This window comes from Pantherophis guttatus, chromosome 15, assembly GCF_059756535.1.
Source record: "Pantherophis guttatus breed Tessera chromosome 15, ASM5975653v1, whole genome shotgun sequence".
NCBI classification, from domain to species: domain Eukaryota; kingdom Metazoa; phylum Chordata; class Lepidosauria; order Squamata; family Colubridae; genus Pantherophis; species Pantherophis guttatus.
In genome coordinates, this window is record NC_142077.1 from 9,137,270 (window position 1) to 9,160,000 (window position 22,731).

The 22,731-nt window shown below is 53.1% G+C and overlaps 1 protein-coding gene across 3 annotated transcripts in view; it reads right to left on the reverse strand.

Annotated features, from left to right (window-relative positions):
• Window positions 1-144: 144 nt before the first annotated feature.
• The window catches only part of PLEKHM2 (pleckstrin homology and RUN domain containing M2), a 28,478-nt gene continuing 5,891 nt past the window's right edge, over window positions 145-22,731 (reverse strand). Inside the window, exons 2-20 of one of the 3 annotated variants that reach the window (XM_087879015.1) lie at window positions 20,049-20,155; window positions 19,798-19,907; window positions 18,728-18,827; window positions 17,803-17,890; window positions 17,076-17,262; window positions 15,755-15,814; window positions 11,609-11,837; window positions 10,525-11,247; window positions 8,151-8,220; window positions 7,902-7,992; window positions 7,733-7,797; window positions 7,223-7,311; window positions 6,204-6,336; window positions 5,801-5,991; window positions 2,550-2,615; window positions 2,292-2,451; window positions 1,965-2,144; window positions 1,450-1,566; window positions 145-1,343 (exon numbers count right to left, since the gene is read on the reverse strand). In XM_087879015.1, the coding sequence (XP_087735141.1) occupies window positions 1,206-1,343; window positions 1,450-1,566; window positions 1,965-2,144; window positions 2,292-2,451; window positions 2,550-2,615; window positions 5,801-5,991; window positions 6,204-6,336; window positions 7,223-7,311; window positions 7,733-7,797; window positions 7,902-7,992; window positions 8,151-8,220; window positions 10,525-11,247; window positions 11,609-11,837; window positions 15,755-15,814; window positions 17,076-17,262; window positions 17,803-17,890; window positions 18,728-18,827; window positions 19,798-19,907; window positions 20,049-20,155 (2,904 nt within the window). In that variant the 3' untranslated portion in view covers window positions 145-1,205. The remainder of the gene's footprint in view (window positions 1,344-1,449; window positions 1,567-1,964; window positions 2,145-2,291; window positions 2,452-2,549; window positions 2,616-5,800; window positions 5,992-6,203; window positions 6,337-7,222; window positions 7,312-7,732; window positions 7,798-7,901; window positions 7,993-8,150; window positions 8,221-10,524; window positions 11,248-11,608; window positions 11,838-15,754; window positions 15,815-17,075; window positions 17,263-17,802; window positions 17,891-18,727; window positions 18,828-19,797; window positions 19,908-20,048; window positions 20,156-22,731) is intronic. The other 2 variants (XM_087879016.1, XM_087879017.1) reach the window with 2 other exon arrangements.

Here is a 22,731-nt window from a genome sequence, read left to right on the forward strand (position 1 = left end):
AGTCACTTCCCGCGACCCTCCTGGAGAAGCTGCTACCTATCTCTAGCGCTCGGTGGCAAGCGAGGCCCAGGCCGAGCAGAGCGAGCCAGCGGGTGGTCTCGGGCACCGGAGGAAGAGGAGGCGGCTGAGCAGGCAGGCACGCAGTTCTGGGTATCGCCAAGTTGCCTTTATTAGAAGGGCTGTGGCCACGCGTCTCCAGGCACACTGTTCCACAGAGGCCTCTCCTGGGAAAAGGCCCCTGCGGGAACACATACAGCACATTAGCAGGTCTCCCGTTCGTTAAAATTAAGAGTCTAAAAAATAAGAAAAGCTTTTTTAAAAAAACAAAACAAAAACAAAAAAACTCCCAGGCCTCTACAACTACTCCTAGCCCGACGGTTTGAAAGATTAAACTGCCAACTAGAACCCAGACCTCAAAGGTTGGGCAGTCAGTCTGTGCACAGAAAGCCCTGTGAGCTGTTGCCCCCCCCTCCCCCAGCAGAAGGACCCTCAACTCCAAGCGGCGGGAGCCACTCTCCCCGCCCCCCCCTTCCAGGCCTGCTGCCCGATCCCCCCACCAGGGGCTCTGCTGCCAGGGAGCAGGGCGAGAGGAGGGGCAGGGGCAGCCCCGGCGGCTCTTTCCTAGCTCAGTGGAGGTGGGGGGTGGGCACGGAGGGGGCCATGACAGATAGCACAGAAGCCGAGAAGGGCAAACGGGGACCAGGAAGTCGCGCAAGACCGGTTGCCGGTCTTGAACAAAAGTTAACACATGCGGGGGCCGGGAAGGGAGTGGGGGGCGCAGGCTGGGCTCTAGCATCTAAAAGCCGCCAGCCGAATGACTCCACCTTCTGCAGAAGCCCCTCCCCACTGGCACCCTAAGCCTCACCATTCTTCTTCACGGCTATTCCTCCATCTCCTGGACCCGTCTCCACCCTGGAGCGGCCCGGAGCTCCTGCTTCCCCACTCCCTCTTGTACCCAGGATCCGTACCGGGATGCAATGCGAACCCTTGGCACAAACACGTCGTATACCCATCAGCCCCAACCGGTACGCGAGACAGAGTCAATAGCAGCGGTAGCAAACAGACCCCCGGGTTTGGGCCTGGGCTCATGGAGTGTCCGAAGCAAGCGAGGCCCACACCCCTCCCGCCTCAGGTCCCCCCCTCCCCTCGTGCGTCCGCCGTGCTTCCTCCTGGTGGGATCAGGCTGTTCTTCGCCTCCTGAGAGGCTAACACCAGGGGTCCCGGGAAGCCCGGCCACGACACAGGCTGTCGCTGCGCTGCCACGTGCTGTGGATCAGGCTCAGCGCATCCTCGCATTTCTTCCTGACGGAGCTGTCCTCGAGGGGCTTGTGCAGAAGGTCGACCTGCCGACACAGCGGGGCAAAAGGAGTTGTGAGGGGGGAGATGGGGCCGCCTGTGCCGCCTCCCCCGTCTGCAGAGCAAGGCCGCCCCGCCGCATGACCAGCCAACCTGATAGGTGCTCTTCCACACAGCGTCCAGCGCCAGCAGGAACCGCTCGAGTTCTGCAGGGCAGCTAAAATAGAGGGCCCACGGGGGCACGTACTGCTTCTGCTCCTGGGCAAACTCCTAAAGGGATAGGAGAGGAATTGCTACGTGAGATCCTGGGCTTCCTGACGCAGGAGGGCTGGGAGCAGTGGTGAAATTCAATTTTTTTTTACTACCGGTTCTGTGGGCGTGGCTTGGTGGGCGTGGCAGGGGAAGGATACTGCAAAATCCCCATTCCCTCCCCACTCCAGGGGAAGGATATTGCAAAATCCCCATTCCCACTGCACTCTGGGGTCAGCCAGAGGTGATATTTGCCAGTTCTCCGAACTGCTCAAAATTTCCGCTACGGGTTCGCCAGAACCTATCAGAACCTGCTGGATTTCACTCCTGGCTGAGAGCCTCACTTAACAAGCTGTCCTAAGGGAGCTCCAAGAGCACAAGGAATATGCTGCCTCTTCCTCCTCCTCCTGAAGACTCACCAGGAGACAATATTCCCGACTGGGCTCCGTAGAGACGGAAGCCACCTCCGCCAGCTCAGCAGTGGCCAGTGAGCGGAAGAAGCTGGTCTGGCAGTCCTCGTGGCAGGTGAACAGTTTCTGCTCCGTCACCACCAGGCAGCAGGGGACGCAGGGTGCAGGGGCCACGCCCTGGGGGATGACCTGGGTGGGAAGGAGGGCCAAACAACCTTTGGAGCTCCTGAGGGCGAAAGGGCCTTGCTTCTGCCCTCCCTTCCGATCACCAGGCAGCACAGGAGCTGCAGGGACCCCCACCTTCCCCCGTGGCCCCAATCCCAAGGAGGACCTTACCCCTTGGGAGACCGCCTGGCATAAGTATTGCATCCAGTCGGCCATCTCCTCTTCGTTTTCTGCGCTCAGCTCCAGGGAAGGACGCTCGGTCAAAATGACCTGGAAGGAGTGGGGCCGATCCGTTGCACTTGATCTTCGGCACCCGCCACACTGCTCCCCCCTGCAAGGGACAGAGTTTGCGGTAAATGAGACAGAGGAGTCAGCGTCGGGGGGTGGGTGGGGGAGAGGCCCTGGGAGCCTGCCCCATTTGGGACTCACCCCATATTCACAGACAGCAGCGGAGTGATGTCTGTCCGGTCTGGGTACTGGTACAAGATGCCGTTGCTGCGGAGGGAAGACAGAAACAGCTGCTGGGAAAGGGCCCCTCAACAGTTCAAAGCAGGGGAAGTTTGAATTAGCATACGAGTATGCAAATTAAATGCTCTCTCTGTCCTCTCAGAGGGCAGGACAGCGCCCCCCCCCCTTTATGCTGTCACCAAGAACCAGAATCCAGCCCAAAGTTAACTCTGGGGTTATACACTGAAAAGATGGTGACCGTCAGAAAAGCTACAAACCAAGGCGAAGGAAGTCGTTTGTTAGAGCAACCGACAGAAAAGGGTATCACTCCAGAAATATTACACGACAAAGGTACAGATATGAGGACGGTTTGGGATGCAACTGTAACTTCTACAAAGGAGGCTTTTCATATAGCAGAACAGCAAACTCAAAAAAACACAAGACATAGGTGAGAATAGAATAGAATAGAATAGAATAGAATAGAATAGAATAGAATAGAATAGAATAGAATAGAATAGAATAGAATAGAATAGAAAATACGGAATGGAATGGAATAGGAGTGGAGTGTGGAGTGGAGTGGAGTGGAGTGGAGTGGAATGGAATGGAATAAATAGAATAGAATAGAATAGAATAGAATAGAATAGAATAGAATAGAACAGAAAATACGGAATGGAATGGAATAGGAGTGGAGAGTGGAGTGGAGTGGAGTGGAGTGGAGTGGAATGGAATGGAATGGAATAAATAGAATAGAATAGAATAGAATAGAATAGAATAGAATAGAATAGAATAGAATAGAATAGAATAGAATAGAATAGAATACGGAATAGGACGGGACGGGACGGGACGGGACGGGACGGGACGGGACGGGACAGGACAGGACAGGACAGGACAGGACAGGACAGGACAGGACAGGACAGGACAGGACAGGATAGGATAGGATAGAAAATACGGAATGGAATGGAATAGAATGAAAATATGGAATGGAATGGAATGGAACCGAACAGATAGAATAGAAAATACGGAATAGAATAGATTAGGATAGGATAGGACAGAATAGAAAATACGGAATAGAATGGAATAGAATAGAATAGAAAAGAAAATATGGAACGGAACAGAACAGAATAGAAAATACGGAATAGCGTGGAATGGAATGGAATGGAATGGAATGGAACAGAATCGAATCTAGAAGGGACCTTGGAGGTCTTCTAGTCCAGCCCTCTGCTCAAGCAGGACAACCTATACTATTTCAGAGAAGTGGCTGTCTAGTTTCTTCTTAAAAACCCCCAATGATGGAGCGCCCACAACTTCTGGAGGCAAGCTGTTCCACTGGCTAATTGTCCTCCCTGTTAGGACGTTTCTCCTTAATTCCAAGTTTTTTCTTTCTTTGATTAGTTTCTATTCACTGTTTCTTGTCCTGCCCTCTGGTGCTTTGGAGAATAATTTGACCCCGTCTTCTTTGTGGCAGCCCCTCAAATACTGGAATACTGCTATAATAATGTCCCCCCTAATTCTTTTCTCTAGACTAGCCAAACCCAAATCCTGCAGCCATTCTTCCTACGTTTTAGTCTCCAGGCCTTTGATCACCTTCGTTGCTCTTCTCTGAACTTTTTCCAAGGTCTCAACATCTGTTTCATAGTACGGTGACCAAAATTGGTTGCAGTATTCCAGGTGTGGTCCTAACTAGGCTTTTATAAAGCGGTAAAGAAACTCTCCAAAAAAATCATTTCACTGCATATTAAATTCTTAAAACAGCAGTTGTCTTGCTGAGAGCAAAAGAAATGAAGGTAAAATTAGCTGACTTTAAAGATGTCAAAACCACTTGTTGGAAATACCGTAACATTTGATCAAGATGCAAAAAAAACACCACATTTCAGCAATGTTACTCTAAATTATACAACAATCATCCTGGCCAAAAGGCTGATGAATGCCTACTTGTAAGGAAGCAAAATTTACCAAAGATCGCAGAAAAACAGAAACGCTTAATGAACAGATCTCTCTGAACACGTTGGTAAAGCTGTTAAAAAGGTCAAAATCGGGAAAGCGCCTGGATCGGAGACTGGTTTACTAATCTCTTTCTATAAACCTTTCAAGGACGAACTTCTGCAATCTTTGCAATCAAGTGATCAAATTCTACAAGCTGGGAAGGGACCAGAGACAGTTGGAATGAGGCTCATTATCATTCCACAGAAAACAAAACTCTGAGGTAGGCATATCTTTCCTATTTCTTCTTCGCTAGTTACCATTTCTTTTTATTATTTATTTATTTATTTATTTATTTATTTAATTTATATACCACTCTATTCCTAAGGGACTCAGGGCGGTGAACAGCGAACGATAAAAATACATGTAATACAAACGTTAATAATAAAAAAACCAATTAAAATATACTAAACATTCTGGTCCTAGATAATTCAAGACATCCCAGTTTAAAATAAAATCAAAAAGCAATATAAAGGGAAAGTTAGGCCAGGCCGGCCTGCTGAAACAGGAATGTTTTGAGGGCACGGCGGAAAGTGCGCAGATCCGGAATCTTCTGTATCTCTGGGGGGAGCTCGTTCCAGATGGTGGGTGCCCCCACAGAAAAGGCTCTCCCCCTGGGGGCCGCCAGTCGACATTGTTTGGCTGACGGCACCTGAGAAGCCCCTCTCTATGGGAGCGTACTGGGCGGTGAGAGGCTATTGGTGGCAGAAGGCGGTCTCGTAAGTACCCCGGTCCTAAGCCATGGAGCGCTCTAAAGGTGGTAACTAAGACCTTGAAGCGCACCCGGAAGACCACAGGGAGCCAGTGCAGCTCGCGCAGGAGGGGAGCCACATGGGAGCGCCATGCTGCTCCCATAACTACCCGCGCGGCCGCATTCTGAACCAGCTGGAGCCTCCGGGTGCTCCTCAAGGGGAGCCCCATGTAGAGAGCATTACAGTAGTCCAGGCGTGAAGTGACGAGGGCATGAGTGACCGTTTTTAACGAGTCCCGATCCAGAAAGGGACGCAACTGGCGAATCAGGCGAATCTAATAAAAAGACCTCCCGGCCACAGCCGTCAAGTGTTCTTCTAAAGACAGCCGTGAGTCCAAGAGGACGCCTAAGTTGCGAACCCTCTCCGTGGGGGGTTGTTGTTTTTGTTATGTTTTCTCTTACGGTTTTTACTTTAAGTATGTCTTCAATAATAATATTTTTTTTTTTAAAGGAACCGGAGTTCAGCCAACCTTCCTTCGGGCCCCGACCATATCCTCCTCACCTGAGGACCACAAAGCAGGGCTTCCAGACTTCCTTGCCCAGGTAATTGGTTCCTGCCTTGTAATTCAGCACACCTTCCTTGACGATGCAGTTTTCGGTGGACACGTAGTGAGACGAAGGTGGGCCGGGGTTGTCGTCCGTGGGGTCTTCCCAGTGAACGAGGCCATAGAAGTGGACCACCACTTCCGAGATCTGCCAAAGCCAGTCAACTGCTTAGCCAGGCCCTGAGCCCCCAAAAGGAGCCCCCGTCCCAAAACCCCCCCGGCTTGGCCTTTGCCCCCACCTCCCCATCCCGAATGGAGACCCGGCTGGTGCATCCCTCAGAGGGAAGGCTGCCTGGGGTGGCTACGGCACGTAGATTTCTTGTGAGCTTCGAAGGGAGGAAGGGCAGGAGAAAGACGCACCTCCCGCTTGGATTCCTGAGCCACAAATTTGGCCAGCGCGAGTTTCTCCATGGTGGCGTCGGTCAGGATACTGGGGTACGGCGGCTCGCGGCAGCCTTTGATCATGGCGGACTTCAGGCAGGCCAGGAAGAACCTGCAGGGAGAGGGGAATTAGGGCTCCCCACCACTACCAAAGGAGAGGGAGGCTGGATTGAGCAAAGGGTTTACTAAAAGAGAGAGGAAGTGACCGCATTAATTGAAGGGGAGAGACACCCAATTATGAAAATTATTCCCCCCTACAAAGAACAACACTACTTGTTGTTGGGGTGTGTTGTTATTTTATTATTGTCCTTTTTATTCTTTTTATTTCTTTTATGTGGTGTTTTTATATCCTTGTAAAACGCCTTGAGTCACCATGTGCAAGTAGTCGGCAATATAATTTTTTCTAAATAAATAGTAATAGCACTTAGACTTCTATACCGCTTCACAGTGCTTCGCAGCCCTCTTTAAGCCGTTTTGCAGAATCAGCCTATTGCCCCCAACAATTTGGGTCCTCATTTTATCCCACCTCGGAAGGACTGGATGGCTGAGTCAACCTTGAGCCTGGTGAGATTCGAACTGCAAAATTGCAGGCAGCCGGCAGGCAGCAGAAGTAGCCTGCTCATCTATCTCTATCTCTATCTCTATCTCTATCATCTCTATCTCTATCTCTACCTACCTATCTATAGCACTTAAGACTTATATACCGCTTCACAGTGCTTTGCAGCCCTCTCTAAGTGGTTTACAGAGTCAGCCTATTTCCTCCAACAATCTGGGTCCTCATTTGACCCACCTCGGAAGGACAGAAGGCTGAGTCAACCTTGAGCCTGGTGAGATTCGAACTGCCAAATTGCAGGCAGCCGGCAGGCAGCAGAAGTAGCCTGCAATACTGCACTCTAACCACTATGCCACAACGGCATACTAGTCGGCATTCTCCGGGCGGCATCCCTCGCCATCCCAGAAGCTGTTACCGGGGGAGGCGAGGCCCACACAGCCCTTACTCAGTCAGGGTAGCGTCCGCCGTGTCCAGCAGGAACTGCTTCCGACGATTGGTACAAACCAAAGTCACCGTTTGCTGATCCAGACCCACCTGCCGGAAAAAAAACAAAAGGCCATTGGGAAGGGACCCTAACCCCTTGGCCTCTGGGAGGGGAAGGCTCAGCCCCTGCCAAGATAGGGGCAAGGGGGCCGCCCCTCCCTCCAGGCCCGGGAATTTAAGGCCGCTGATCTTGCTTGGGGAAGAAGCAGTGGTGGTATTCAGCTGGTTTTATCCGGTTCGGGAAAACCGGTAGTGGCGGCTGCGGGAGGCTCCACCCATCTGCCCGGACGTAATCACGTCCCATTTATCCACATTTTGGACACTCTGCGCATTCGCGGAAGGCATGCACGGTGGTGGGCTCACATTTGCGAACCGGTAGCAAAGGTAAGCGAATACTGTCCCTGGGAAGCAGCCTTCTGGAGGGATGGCCCTGTGTGCCCCCTCACCCGCCCACCAGCCCTCCGCAACTCACAGAGATGTAGTCCAGCTCATTATAGGACACAGCCTCCTCCACCATGTAAGGCTTCTCGGCAGCTCCTGGGGATGGAAGAAAGAGTGCATGGAGTCAGCTGCACAGCCAAGGGGCCCAGGGCGGTGCTCAGAGGCAGGCGGCCACCAACAGCACTTCCACAGGGGTTTACCTTTTCGGATGAGGTACATATAACAGTCAGTCAGGAGCAGGTAAAGGAGCTGGAGATTCCCTTCCATGTGCCCTGTGCTCATCCGGATCATCTGTTCGGGAGAGAGAGGCCTCCGTTACTGAGAGAGGGATGCGAGAAGAGCTTCTCCTTAGATCTGAAGAGGTCTGGCACTCTTCTGAAGGAGAGAGGGGCAGAGGAGATAGGGAAACACGTTCGCAAGAGGGCTCCCTTCTCGGCCATCGAACCTACCCGGAAGAGCTGCTCCTCGTTCTCGCGAAAGACGTGGATCATCAAGAGAAGCAAGTGGTTGTTGTCTACCCTGCGGGGGAAGAGAAGGCCGAGCCGAGGGTCAGGAGGGAGAGCTGGCCGGCCCCCTGCCCTCCTTCACCCCCCCATCGTGAGGTGGCTTTCTCCAAGGAAGAAGACACGGAACTGAAGGAATCACCGGGAAGGAGAAAGCAATACAGGGTCAATTTTGGATGTCCCTTTACGACGTTCACGAAACACAAGGAGTAATAAAGGAGAATATTGGTAGTTCAAGGTTGAAATCAGGGGGTCTTTGGTGCTCTCTAAGCTCGGTGGCTCAGTGGCTAAGACGCTGAGCTTGTCAATCGAAAGGTCGGCAGTTCAGCGGTTCGAATCCCTAGTGCCGCGTAACGGGGTGAGCTCCCGTGACTTGTCCCAGCTTACGGTGGTCTTCCGGGTACACTTCAAGGTTTTGGTTCTCACCTTTAAAGCGCTCCATGGCTTAGGGCCTGGATATCTACGAGACCACCTTCTGCCACCGATAACCTCCCACCGGCCAATACGCTCCCATAGAGAGGGTCTCCTCAGGGTGCCGTCGGTCAAGCAATGTCGACTGGCGACCCCCAGGGGGGGGGAGTCTTCTCTGTGGGGGCACCCGCCCTCTGGAACGAGCTACCCCCAGGGATACGACTGATCCCAGACCTCCGTACTTTCCGCCGGGCTCTGAAGACTTTCTTGCTTCAGCGAGCCGGGCTGGCTTAAGATTTTAATTGATTAATTTTATGGGTAAGGGGTTTTAACATTGGGAAGCCAAATGGATTTAATTATTTTTTAAATTATTTTAATTTTCACACTGTATGTATTTTAATCCTGGCTGTTCACTGCCCTGAGTCCTTCGGGAGAATGGTGATATAAAAATTTAATAAATATTAAATATATTAAATATTAAAAAAAAAATGCAAGTAGAAAAATAGGGACCACCTTTGGTGGGAAGGGAACAGCGTTCCGTGCACCTTTGGCGTTGAGTCATGCCGGCCACATGACCACGGAGACGTCTTTGGACAGCGCTGGCTCTTCGGCTTTGAAACGAAATGAGCACCGCCCCCTAGAGTCAGGAATGACTAGCACATCTGTGCGAGGGGAACCTTTACCTTTTAAGCTTGGTGGTTTTCTGGCAGACGTTTCATTACCCCAAGTAGCAATAGCATAAGCACTTAGACTTATATACCGGTTCACACTGCTTTACAGCCCTCTCTAAGCAGTTTACAAAGTCAACATACTACCCCCCCAACAATCTGGGTCCTCATTTTACCAACCTCGGAAGGACAGAAGGCTGAATCAACCTGGAGCCTGGTGAGAGTCGAACTGCCAAACTGCAGTCAGCCGGCAGTCAGCAGAAGTAGCCTGCAGTACTCCATTCTAACCACTGCGCCACCGAGGCTCATAGGCTACATCATTGGTATTAGACCGATGATGCTACCGCCAGTGATGTTAGCTGGTAGAATTGCCCTGAAAAGCCTTCCTGACAGTTTCTCGGCACACGCTGAGCAAGATGCCGCCGCAATAGTGCCGAGTCCCAACCTTTGCTGCCAACTGGATGCTGGAAGCAGGCTGTCAACCCTGAAGCTGACCTGGGCGAAGCCATCTTGGAGCTTCAGTGTTGCCACACTGGAGCGAGGGTGGGGGGATTAGAGATAGCTGGGCTTGTGCCGTCAAAAGAAAATACTTTCTCAAGACTTTCTCCTGGGAACCAAGGACATTCTCACACCTGGCTGAGAGGAGGAGGAGGAGGAGTGATGTCACCAGACCAGCGGATGCCGCCGTGATTGGGCCGTGTGACTGATTGCCTGGGTTTTTGTTTTGTTTTTTAAATTTGATTTATATGCCGCCCTTCTCCGAAGACTCAGGGCGGCTTACAATGTGCTCAGCAATAGCCTTCATCCTTTTGTATATTTATACAAAGTCAGCTTATTGCCCCCACAAACTGGGTCCTCATTTCACCTACCTTAGAAAGGATGGAAGGCTGAGTCGACCTTGAGCCTTGGCGAGATTCGAACCAGCAGTAAATTGCAGGCAGCTGTGTTAATAACCAGCTTAGTAACAGGGTGCCTTAAACCACTGTACTACCAAGGTTGAGGGAAAACCTTTTCCTTTTAATTAGGTGAAAACCAAGGGGCCCTTCAGAGTTGGTTTTCACCAGATATGTGCCAATATATTTCCAATAAAGCTATTCTTTGAGGCATTCCCCTGCCTCAGAGTTTGGATGTATTACTTGGAACCCTGACATAGGCTGTGATTCCCTCCCCCCCCCTCACCTTGGAAGAGTATTGATCTCTCAGGTGGAGGACCTTGGCCAAAGGGAGGGACCAGCCCTTACCTGAACTCTGAGGGATGGGCAGCCTCCGACGGACTGCCCTGCCCCTCCTCCACCCCGGAGTCCTCGGCGCTGCTCGGGGAAGGGCTCGCCCGATCCTCCTTCAGCCTGCTAAGGGCCGCCGCGCTGGCTATCTCCACTGCTTCTCCTCCCGGCGAGCTGGCTACGGCTGGCCCAGCAGCCTCCCCCTCTCCTCCTCCTCCTCCTTCTTCCTCCTCTTGTCCAGGAGCTTCAGGGCCACCAGGAACATGTGGCGGTTGACCATTCCCTGCAGAGTCATGGTGGCCACCACCTGTTGCAGGAGTGTTTGGACTCTCAACGGTAAAGCGGTAGAAGTCCATGTGGGCCGGCAGACCCTGACCAAAGCCGCCAAGGGATGGCCCTTCCGAAGGGGGGTCCCCTGGCAAGTCGGTCCGAAAGGACTGGTCCGGGGGCTCCAGGGGGCGGCTCCATCCGTCGGTCGCGTCCAGCGAGTCAATCACCTTGCTGAGGGCCTGCCCCACCCGCTCCATGGCCGTGTCCTTCATTTCAGGGATCCGGAGCCCCAGTTGGCAGAGGGCTGGCGCCTCAGTGCTGACTGTAAGGTCGGACTCTGGGGTGGCCCATAGCCGCCCGGCCTCCTTGCCCGCAGCCTGGTCCCCAGCAGGAGGAACAGGGAGGGAGGGGACAGTGGCCTCCTCCGATTTCACTTTCTTCTTCTTGACCGTTTTCTTCTTTTTAGCCAGCCTGTCAAGAGTGGGGGGGAGGGGCAAGTGAGTTCTCTAGCTGTGGCACACCGGGGAATAGCCGCAAGCCGGGCAGCCAGCAGGCTTGTTCGGGGCTCAAGGACAGGTGGACGTCTCAAGCTGGACGGGGCCCACGAGGCCATTGAGCCCAGACTTCTTGCAACTCCAAAGGCAGGCAGGCTGCTTCGGCCCTCCGCTTCAGTGCCCGCAAGCAAAGGTGGGCTCCCGGATGCCCAGTCCCAGGGAAACAATTCCTGGCACACCTCCCACAGCAGGAAAGGAGTGGTCCACAAGAGCCGCGGGCAGAGGCAAGAGCCAGGTGGGGCCAAGCAATCAGGGGATGTCTCCTTCCCTGTACCAACCTGATGACCTCCAGCTCCGTGCAGCCCTCAGACTGATCGGTGCCTTCGGGCATGAGGTCGGCCTTCAGCGAGGCAGCGTGCACTGGGGTGCTCTCGGCGGACGACGGCCCTTCCGCCTTCCCGTCGAAAGGATTGTAGCGCTGGGTGGGGCTCTTGGCTGAAGCCCGGCAGCTGTTCAACTCGGAGGCCACGGAACGTGGACAGCTGAGCGTATCGGTCAGGTCTCCTTCTGGAAGGAAGGAAGGAAGGAAGGAAGGAAGGAAGGAAGGAAGGAAGGAAGGAAGGAAGGAAGGAAGGAAGGAAGGAAGGAAGGAAATGAAGGTGAAGGGAACAAGAAGGGAAGGGAAGGAAGGGAGGGAGGGAAGGAAGGAAGGAAAGGGAGGGAGGGAGGGAAAGGGAACAAGAAGGGAAGGGAAGGAAAGGGAGGGAGGGAGGGAGGGAGGGAGGGAAGGGAAGGGAAGGAAAGGGAGGGAAGGAAGGAAGGAAGGAAGGAAGGAAGGAAGGAAGGAAGGAAGGAAGGAAGGAAGGAAGGAAGGAAGGAAAGGAAGGGGAAGGGAACAAGAAGGGAAGGGAAGGGAGGGAAGGAAGGAAGGAAGGAAAGGGAGGGAGGGAGGGGAAGGGAACAAGAAGGGAAGGGAAGGGCGGGAGGGAGGGAAGGAAGGAAGGAAAGGGAGGGAGGGAAGGAAGGAAAGGGAGGGAGGGCGGGAGGGAAGGAAGGAAGGAAGGAAGGAAGGGGAAGGAGGGAAGGAAAGGAAGAGGAAGGGAACAAGAAGGGAAGGGAAGGGAAGGAAAAGGAGGGAGGGAGGGAAGGAAGGAAGGAAGGAAGGAAAGAAAGGGGAGGGAGGGAGGGAAGGAAAGGAAGGAAAGGAAGGAAAGGGAGGGAGGGAAGGAAGAAGGGAGGGAAGGAAGGAAGGAAGGGAGGAAGGAAGGAAGGAAGGAAGGAAATGAAGGTGAAGGGAACAAGAAGGGAAGGGAAGGGAAGGGAAGGAAGGGAGGGAGGGAAGGAGGGAAAGGGAACAAGAAGGGAAGGGAAGGAAAGGGAGGGAGGGAGGGAGGGAAGGAAGGAAGGAAAGGGGAGGGAGGGAGGGAAGGAAGGAAGGAAGGAAGGAAGGAAGGAAAGGAAGGGGAAGGGAACAAGAAGGGAAGGGAAGGGAGGGAAGGAAGGAAAGGGAGGGAGGGGAAGGGAACAAGAAGGGAAGGGCGGGAGGGAAGGAAGGAAGGAAAGGGAGGGAGGGAAGGAAGGAAAGGGAGGGAGGGAAGGAAGGAAAGGGGAGGGAGAGAGGGAAGGAAGGAAGGAAAGGGAGGGAGGGCGGGAGGGAAGGAAGGGAGGAAGGAAGGAAGGGGAAGGAGGGAAGGAAAGGAAGGGGAAGGGAACAAGAAGGGAAGGGAAGGGAAGGAAAAGGAGGGAGGGAGGGAAGGAAGGAAGGAAGGAAGGAAAGAAAGGGGAGGGAGGGAGGGAAGGAAAGGAAGGAAAGGGAGGGAGGGAAGGAAGAAGGGAGGGAGGAAGGAAGGAAGGGAAGGAAGGGGAAGGAAGGAAGGGAAGGAAGGGGAAGGGAACAAGAAGGCAAGGGAAGGGAAGGGAAGGGAAGGGTCAGCTGGGTCCCCATTCAGAAGATGTGTCGCATGCACCACTCTTTCGCACACTTTGCTCAAGAAATTCAAGGACTCTCACAGCTGGCAGAGGGAGAAGGAAGAACAGTTCCTTCGGTCCACAGAATCCTGACTCCTACAATCCTTGCGGCCCGCACAGAGCTGCACCTTAACAGCTACTGGGCTGGGAATGTTACCCTGATTTCACACACAGTGACATCTTGGCACCTTTGCTCCACCGGCAACGCAAGAAGAAGAGGACGACGTCCCACCGCCCAGACCCACCGGGAGGTGGTGGTGTCCTGATCTTTGCTGAACCCACGAGAGCCCCCTGATGTAGCCCTGCCCACCTCAGGAGCCACCGAAGGCAGACCAGAAATGGGACGGTGCATCTTGATCAGTTTTACAAGTGGGGAAGCGGACCGGTGGGGTGGGACGGGAGTCAAGAGGCAGACTCTAATTCTTCAGTGACTCCGTTTCAAAATTCTCTCTCTCTCCACCTGAAAGCCTGCCTTCAACCAAGAATTGCTTGGTTGACGACACCACCGGTTGAAGTGTCTATGGAGATCATCCCAGGTTCTGGTTGTCCCAAAGAAGAGCTGAAGAAGCTTCTTGGGCGAGTCGCGAAACGTCTTCGAAGAAAAACCAACGGAGTCCAGTGGCCGCTCGAAAAAAGCACCGATGAGGAACAGGTCACTGCGGATAGAGACGCTTTCCAGCCCATCTAATCCGGGGGACTAACGTCTTGCCCTCGGAGGGCCCCCTAACTGGTGTTACCGCCCGCCGGAGGCCGTACCGAAAGGTTCTGCCTCGTGGGGTGGTAACGAGACGGCTGCCGAGAAATCGGCAGGTCGGATCCTGGCTTGGTGGGGATGTCGACGCCGCAACTATCATCCCCGCTGCCCAAAGCTGCTTTGAGGGAGGGGGGTTTGATGACAGATGTGGCGCCACCTTCCAGGATTGGACCCCTCAAGACACCGTCAGTGGTGGCCCAGGATTTGTCCAGGGCAGGGCTCCGAAAGGGGCCCCGTCCGAAATGGCGCAGGTCGAGGCATAGCTTCGGCCTGGGTGGGTACCATTTGCCGTGGGGGCTTGCGCCCCAGGGGTCACCAAGTGGAACCCAGTATCCCGCGTAGGCCGGATACCCAAATAAAAACAAAACAAAGGCAAAAAAGAAAAAAGAAAAAAAAAACACCTTTGGGACAAGCAGTTTAACTTTCCACCCAGGGGTGAAATGCTCCCGGTTCGGACCGGATCACCTGATCCAGTAGCGATGGCAGCGGATGGTTCGGAGAACCGGTAGCAAAAATCCCTGCGCCCCCCCCCCCCATGCCCAGCTGAGCCGCACGATCATCAGAGGCTTTTTTTTTTTAACTTTTAAAAGCATTTTTTCTACAACTTCTTCCGCCGGAAAAATGCTTTTAAAAGTAAAAAAAAAAAAAAAGCCTCTGATGATCACGCGGCTCAGCTGGGATCTCAGAAGGTTTTCAAAGCATTTTTTTCTGCAACCGCTTCCCCGGAGGAGGTTGCAGAAAAAAATGCTTTAAAAGTCTCTCTGACGATCCCAGCTGGAGTTGCCTGATCTTCAGAGAGACTTTTCAAAGCATTTTTTTAACCACTTCTTCCCCGGAAGAGGTTGCAGAAAAAAATGCTTTGAAAACCCTCTGAGATCCCAGTGTGTTCCTGATCGGCAGAAGCTTTTCAACGCATTTTTTTGCATTTGCAGAAAAAATGCTTTGAAAAGTTAAAAATAATAATAATAAAAAAAGTTGGCCACGCCCACCCAGTCACATTACCCCCCACCACCACCAAGCCACGCCCACAGAACCGGTAATAACAATTTTTACATTTCACCCGTTTCCACCCCTTTCATTTGGTTGCTGCGTCTCCTAGTTCGCAGGCCGAGGGAGCAGGAAGTTACTCAAGAGCGAAAGGAGGAGCAGCAGCCGAGTTAGGAGCCCCGGAGCCCTCCCGCCCTCCGTCTTAAGGGGCACAGCAGGGCAAGAGCTGAGGGAGGCAAGGACAGAGAAAGGGGCCGCTGCAGCTGCCACCATCGCTAGCAGGACCCTGCTGGGGGAAAAGAGAGGCTGCTGGCAGAAGCATCTGTGGCCGCGAAATCAGGTGGCTTAACGTCCGTTTCCCCAGAACCCCTTCCCTCCGCCGCCCCATGCACTGACAGGCGAGAGAAAGAGGTTAGGAGGAGACCCGCTGGCACCGACACAGAAGCGCTTTTCGGAAGCTTGTTAATGTGCAAACCAGAAAGAGACTGATGGTTCATGCTGGGAGATGGAAGCCACAGAACTGTAGGAGGTGGGCAGCAGATGCCCTGGGCTGAGGAGCCAATGTACAATGACAATAAAGTTATTATTATTATTATTAAAGCTGGCAAGAGCCCACCACCGAAGAACCTGGTGATCTGGCTGCTGGGCCCCTCAGGCACCGGCCCGGTGTTAAAGAGACCTGCAACCCAGCATGCGGGAAGCTCTGGGGCAAGAGGGGGCGGCGGAGGGGAAGGGGAAGGGGAGGGAACTGGAAAACCAGGCGAGCTGGTCCCACCTTCCCAGGCTGTGGTAGGGATGGACGGCACTGCTGGAAAGACTTCTCCAAAATCATAATCTATAAAACGAGGGATAAAAAGGAGGGTTAGAAATGAAAGGAATCCGGTGGAAGGGAGGGGGAGGGAGGGGAGAGAGGTGGGACAGAGATATGGAATATCCTCTCGGGCAATCATGATTGATGGGGGAAGTGGGGGAGGGGGGGAACGGAGCAGGGCAAGGGCAGGGCGGGGACCCTCTCTCAGCTCAGGCTGCAGGACTGGGCTCAGTTACGGATCCTGCTCAGGGACCACGATATCTCGGAAGTTTAAAGGAAAAAAAAAAGGTAATTATTGGGAAGGTAAAGGTAAATGTTCCCCTTGCACATGCATGCTAGTCGTTCCTGACTCTAGGGGGCGGTGCTCATCTCTGTTTCAAAGCCGAAGAGCCAGCACTGTCCGAAGGCGTCTCCGTGGTCATGTGGCCGGCATGACTCAATGTCAAAGACGCACGGAACGCTGTTACCTTCCCTATTTTTCTACTTGCATTTTTTACGTGCTTTCTTTTTTTATTTTTTACAGAGGACACAATGGCTCTGTGGCTAAGACGCTGAGCTTGTCGATCAAAGGGTCGGCAGTTCAGCGGTTCGAATCCCTGGCGCCACATAACGGGTTAAACTCCCGTGATTTGTCCCAGCTTGTGCCAACCTAGAAGTTCGAAACCAGGTAAAAAATGCAAGTAGAAAAACAGGGACCACCTTTGGTGGGAAGGGAACAGCGTTCCGTGCGCCTTTGGCGTTGAGTCATGCCGGCCACATGACCACAGAGACGTCTTCGGACAGCGCTGGCTCTTCTGGCTTTGAAACGGAGATGAGCACCGCCCCCTAGAGTCAGGAACAACTAGCACGCATGTGCGAGGGGAACCTTTACCTTATTATTGGGAAGGTGCAGGTGAGGCCTTTCTCTTTGTGGCTGTGCTTGCTTTCCCTTTGAGCGCAGAGCGGTGTCAGCGAAGGGCTTTCCCAAACTGCGGCTGGGAAGGGCAGGGACGATTCAGGCCGAGCGTCCCTTGCGGATGGTCAAAAATCACGCTGATTGTATGGATCAAGGGAGGCAAGCTCAGGAGCACCTCAAAATACTGGCCCGCCACACAGGGGACCAAGAGTTGCTCAGCACCCGCGGGCCTGCCCCCCAATTGCCTGTGGGGCTTTGAACTGGAGATACTGGAGGTGGAGTTTGCAGCTTGACAGGGCCTGTTCCTCCGGCCAAAGAAGAACCCAGCCCCATCCAGCCCCTCCGTTCCACGGGCTCCCGGGGCTCCTGCCCACCCACCCAGCCCCTTACCCTCACTGGAGGGGGCGATGGCGCTGTCATCCCACTCCAGGTTGGTGGACGTCACCGAGTTGAAGGAGTTGAGGGAGAGGCTGTCCGACCCGTGGACGGAGCTGGGCAGGCGGTCCTCGAAGTCCAGCAGGTACTGGGGCTTGTAGTAATCTGGCATATATGGGGCCAAGTCCAGGTAAGGGGCATCCTGGAAAAGCAGGAGAGCTTGAGGTGGAATTGCTGCTCGCCCACCAAGAGAGCCTTGGTACTACAGTGGTCTAAGCACCCTGTTATTAAGACAGCTGCCTGCAATTTACTGCTGGTTCGAATCTCTCCAAGGCTCAAGGTTGACTCAGCCTTCCATCCTTTCTAAGGTAGGTGAAATGAGGACCCAGATTGTGGGGGCAATAAGCTGACTTTGTATAAATATACAAAAGGATGAAGGCTATTGCTTAGCGCCTTGTAAGCCGCCCTGAGTCTCCGGAGAAGGGCGGCATATAAATCAAATTAAAAAAAAAAAAAAGAAAGAAAAAGAAACTCCCTTTCCCCTCCATTCTTTGCTTCAGGAAGTTTGCCCATTGGCTGGGAAGAATTTAAAAAAAAAAAAAAAAAAAGCAGCCGCCTTCGGACGTAACAGGGAAATCCATTGGAAGACCCAGCACCGGAAGGCAGGGGTGGGATGTGCCCCAGCCCAATGGGAGGAGGAAACTGAAAGCTGGTTGCTCTAGGAGGCCGGAAGTCGGCTCACCAGGTCCAGGTCAAATCGGATAAACTCCAGGCCGGCCACCAGGGTGAGGAAGAGGGTCAAGTGGTCGTGGCTGCAGACCAAGGCGTTTCTGTGGGATGGAAAAAGACGGAACTCAGGATTCACCCAGGACCCTCCTGGCAAAGTCAACAACCCAGAATTGCTCCTCCCAATCTGTTGCCCCACTGGCTGGGAAGAGGCCCTCCCATCCGAGGGGTGCTCGGTCCAAAGGGACCCCCGCTCACACCCTGGAGGCAGAAGTACTTCTGCAACGCTAAATCCTCGAGTCCCGACTGATGCACCAAGTCAGAACTAACTGTTGCCTTTAAAACAGGGGTGGGGCTGCTGGGGGTTCGCAGGGGTTCGGGAGAACCTCTAGCTAAGATTCTGTGCAGTTTAGAGAACCCCCAAATCTCACTCCTGGATGGCACCACCCACCCCACCCCTCCCCGGAGTCCCCACACGGCCCGTTTTGGATGCAGGGGGAGGCCGTTTTCACCCTCCCGGAGGCTCGAGAAAAACCTCCGGAGCCCAGGGAGGGCAAAAATCCCATCCTCCCAGCCATGGTGCAGGTAGCCAACCAGTCCACGCCCACCCGGCAACCCAGAGAACCCCTTGCTAAAATTTTTGAAGCCCACCCCTGCTTCAAACTCCTTGAAGAGTGTGAGGAAGCCCCAACAGCGTTAATTTGGGAAGAGGCAACCGAAAAGGAAGGGCAGCTGTGAAAAGCAGGACTTCCCCTCCTTGTACTTGTGTGTCTTACGAAGCATTCAGCGTGGCTAGGGACACCCCCGTTGGAACAGCGGTTTTGAAGGAAAAGCAGCAAACGTCTTGTGTGTGTTTGTGTGCGCGTGTGTGAAAGAGAGAGATGCTTTCCCTCCCCCTCCGCTTCCCACGGTGCCAGCCCAACTGCCCAGAGCAGACTCACTTGACATAATGCTTATGCAACAGGGGCAGGTTCTCCTGGAAGAGGCGGAGGTAGCTCTCCAGAGAGTTCTCGTTCAAGGCCAGGTACAGCCACGCCCGGCCTGCAAGAGGGAGAGACTGCTTTGCAGGACCTGCTGGTTGTCAGGAACCCACCCGAAGGAAGGCCGCCCTGAGCTGCTCTAGCCGGGCCCCTTCTCAACGGCAGTCCAGGTGGAAGCTGCACCTCTGATGCCCAAAGCCCCAGGTGGCGGGTAGCAAGAGGTGCCTCGGTACCCCCTCGGGAGTCAGGCCGACTCCTCTGGGGGCTTGTCCGGTTATCAGCCCAAAGAGGGGAGCGATCTAGTTCCCAGCCTTCTAACTGGAAGGATTGGGAGCTGTGAAAACCTCGCTAACAAACAAGCCACAGATCCTCAGGGGAGAGCAAATGCCCCATGGGTTCTGGTGCCCTCCGAGCATTCGGTGACATGGGCCACCCAGGGTTGGCCAGAGACGTGGACTGTTGTGGCCAGCCAGCAGAACTGGCAGCCAATTTGGAGAGTGAGGAGGTTGGGGAGGAACATGGGCCAGTCCTGGAGTCTGGGGAAGGCTCTGATGAGGGCTCTGCATCGGAGGCAGAGAGGGGGCCAGGGCTGTATGATAGTTATCAGCTGCCGTCGGAGTCAGACATCAGTGAGGCAGATGAACAGCTGGAGCCTGTTCCCAGTGTGCGCATGCACAGAGTTGCCAGACGAAGGGAACAGCTAAAGAACAAGGGTCGACTCAGGAGTAAAGCCACAGGTGGACAATGAAGGGCCCCTCCCAGAGGGAATAAAAGAGGAGCGAAAGGGGAGGGGAGTTTGCAGGAGACAATTAGTTCGTGTAATTTGTTCGTGACTCCTTGCCAAGTTTTGAAGATATCGGCCTGGCAGCTCTCCAAGCCAGATAAGGTCTGTGACTGTAAATTCTCCCTTGAAAGACTTTTGCTGGATGTGAATGAGAGGAATTCACAGTCACTTAACAAAAAAGGGTCGGGACAAGGAGTCTGCTTCGTGGTCTGGGGGAGCCTAGGTCAGAACACGGGCCGAGACTTACTGCGCCCCAAGTTGGTCGTCACGTGCTCCAGCAGTTCAATCTGTTCAATGGCTTCTCGGCGGGTAAAGTGGACTACCAAGACCCAGTAGCCCGAAGGAAGGTCTTGCAGCCTGCGCCGAGGAGAAGGAAAAGTCGCGGAGCGGTTTTCTTCAGAGTAAAAGCAACGAACCCACCCACCCATCCACCTGAGCCCCTGCCGTGCGTGGCTTCCTCCGGGGGTGGGGAGTGAGGGCCACGCCGAGGCCCCTTACCCGTAAAGCAGGGCGTGGTCCAGGTGTTCACAGAGGCGCTGCAGGACCGTGTCGTGGTTTCTGATGGCGGGAGTCTCGTCCTCGCAGGCGGCAAAGTAGCTCTGCAGCTGGGGAGATGAGCGCATCTGGTGAGGGAGCCGCCAACCACGCTGCCGGCTGGAATCCACGCAGGCCCATGTGGTTCGTCAAAGGTCACTTGGAAAGGCCTAGCCCACTTCGGGGGCCAAAGCAGAACCGAGGCCCGCGGGATGCTACAGGTAGTCCTCGCCTTACGACGGTTCATTTAGTGACCGTTCAAAATTACAACGGCCACTGGAGAAAGTAACTTAGGACCGGTTTTTTCACACTGACGACCGCTGCAAACATCCACATGGTCCCGGGATTAAAATTCAGACGCTTGGCAACCGACTCATATTTACGATGGTTGCAGTGTCCCTGTGTGTGTGTGTGTGTGTGTGTGTGTGTGTGTGTGTGACCGGATCCCCTTTTACGACCTTCTGACAAACAAAGTCAATGGGAAAGCCAGGATTCACTTAACAATGGTTTGACTAATTTAACAACTTAATAGCTGTGGCAAGAAAGGGGGGAAAAAGTCACTTAACAAATGTTTCATTTAGCGACAGATGTTTTGGGCTCCATTGTGGTCGTAAGTTGAGGACTCCCTGTGCTTTTGGCCTAAAATGCAGGGGGTACTAGACAGTATACTAAAAAGCAGAGACATCACCCTGCCAACAAAAGTGCATACAGTCAAGGCGATGGTTTTCCCAGTTGCAATGGATGGCTGTGAAAGTCGGACCGTAAGGAAGGCTGAGCGCCAAAGAATGGCGGCCTTTGAACTCTGGTGCTGGAGAAGACTCCTGCGAGTCCCTTGGACTGCAAGGCCATCCAACCGGTCAGTCCTAGAGGAGATCAACCCTTACTGACTGCTCTTTAGAAGGCCAGATCCTGAAGAGGAAACTCAAACACTTTGGCCACCCAATGAGAAGGAAGGACTCCCTGGAGAAGAGAGCCAAATGCTGGGGAACGATGGAGGGCAAAAGAAGAAGAAGGGGACGGCAGAGAATGAGGTGGCTGGATGGAGTCACCGAAGCAGTCGGCGTGAGCTTCAATGGACTCCAGAGGATGGTAGAGGACAGGAAAGCCTGGAGGAACGTCGTCCATGGGGTCGCGATGGATCGGACACGACTTCGCAACTAACAACAACAACAACAACGAGCAGTAGGATTTCCATGGGCCAGGAGCAGGGTGGATTTGATTTAAATCGAGTTGATTTAAATCATGATTTAAATCCCTAGTAAAAAGGTTTGATTTAAATCAACTCGATTTAAATCGTAATTTTTAAAGAGCAACTGTCATCTCTGCTACTCCTTTGACCCACTGTTGACTCACCGATAGTCCCAGTGTTGCAGAATATACAGCCTCCTGCTACATAACTAAGCTCCATTTCATGCTGAATAAACTATTTATGTATCTTAAATAGAAAACTATCTTACGATAGATTTTTACTCCAAAAGTTTTTTATTAAAATAAATTTGATAAAAATAAAAAAAATCCGATTTAAATAAAAAAAAATCCGATTTAAATAAAAAAAATCCGATTTTTTTTATTTTTTTTTTAAAAAAAATCATTGATTTTTATCCACCCTGGCCAGGAGAGACCTGGCTGCATTTGTCTCTTAACATCGATCGTGATCTTCTGCAGGCATCTGGAGCGGCTCCTGGATGGAAAGCAGAAAACGCTTTCCGCTTCCAGCAATCCCTGGGCAGGTGGGCTTGGGGAGGCATGCTGAGACCACACGGACGTTTTGGGAAGGGACAGCAAGAGGTCAAGTGCGTTTCAGAAATAGGGTGGGTTTTCTGGAAGAAAAACAGACGCCCTTTTCACTTTTAAGGCTTGCCTCCTAAATGGATGAGAAGAAAGAGAAGATGCTTGCCTAAGAGAACGGGTGCCAAGGAACGCAGCTTCCAATCCTGCCCAGGTTAGTCACCAGGCTGCACTGGATGCATCTTCTCTGGCCAGAACAAGAAGAAGTCGGGCCAAGAAGAAGTCCGAAGCCCTGGCCATTAGGTACACAGCCAACCCCATGAAAGCAATAGAGATAGCATTGAGGCTTATATACTGCTTCAGCGGTGCTTTTACAGTCCTCTCTAAGCGGTTTTACAGAGTCAGCCTCTTGCCCCCAACAATCTTGAGTCCTCGTTTTACCCACCTCGGAAGGATGGAAGGCTGAGTCAACCTTAAATCAGTCAGTCAGGATCGAACTACTGGCAGCGGGCAGAATTAGCCTGCAATACTGCATTCTAACCGCTGGGAGGGAGGGAGGGAGGGAGCGAGGGAAGGAAGGAAGGAAGGAATAGTACTTAAGAGTTATATACTGCTTCATAGTGCTTTTACAGCCCTCTCTAAGCAGTTTTACAGAGTCAGCCTCTTGCCCCCAACAATCTTGAGTCCTCGTTTTACCCACCTCGGAAGGATGGAAGGCTGAGTCAACCTTAAGCCAGTTGGTCAGGATCAAACTACTGGCAGTGGGCAGAATTAGCCTGCAATACTGCATTCTAACCGCTGGGAGGGAGGGAAGGAAGGAAGGGAGGGAGGGAGGGTGTGAGGGAGAGAAGGAAGGAAGGAAGGAAGGAGGGAGGGAGGGAGGAATAGTACTTAAGAATTATATACTGCTTCATAGTGC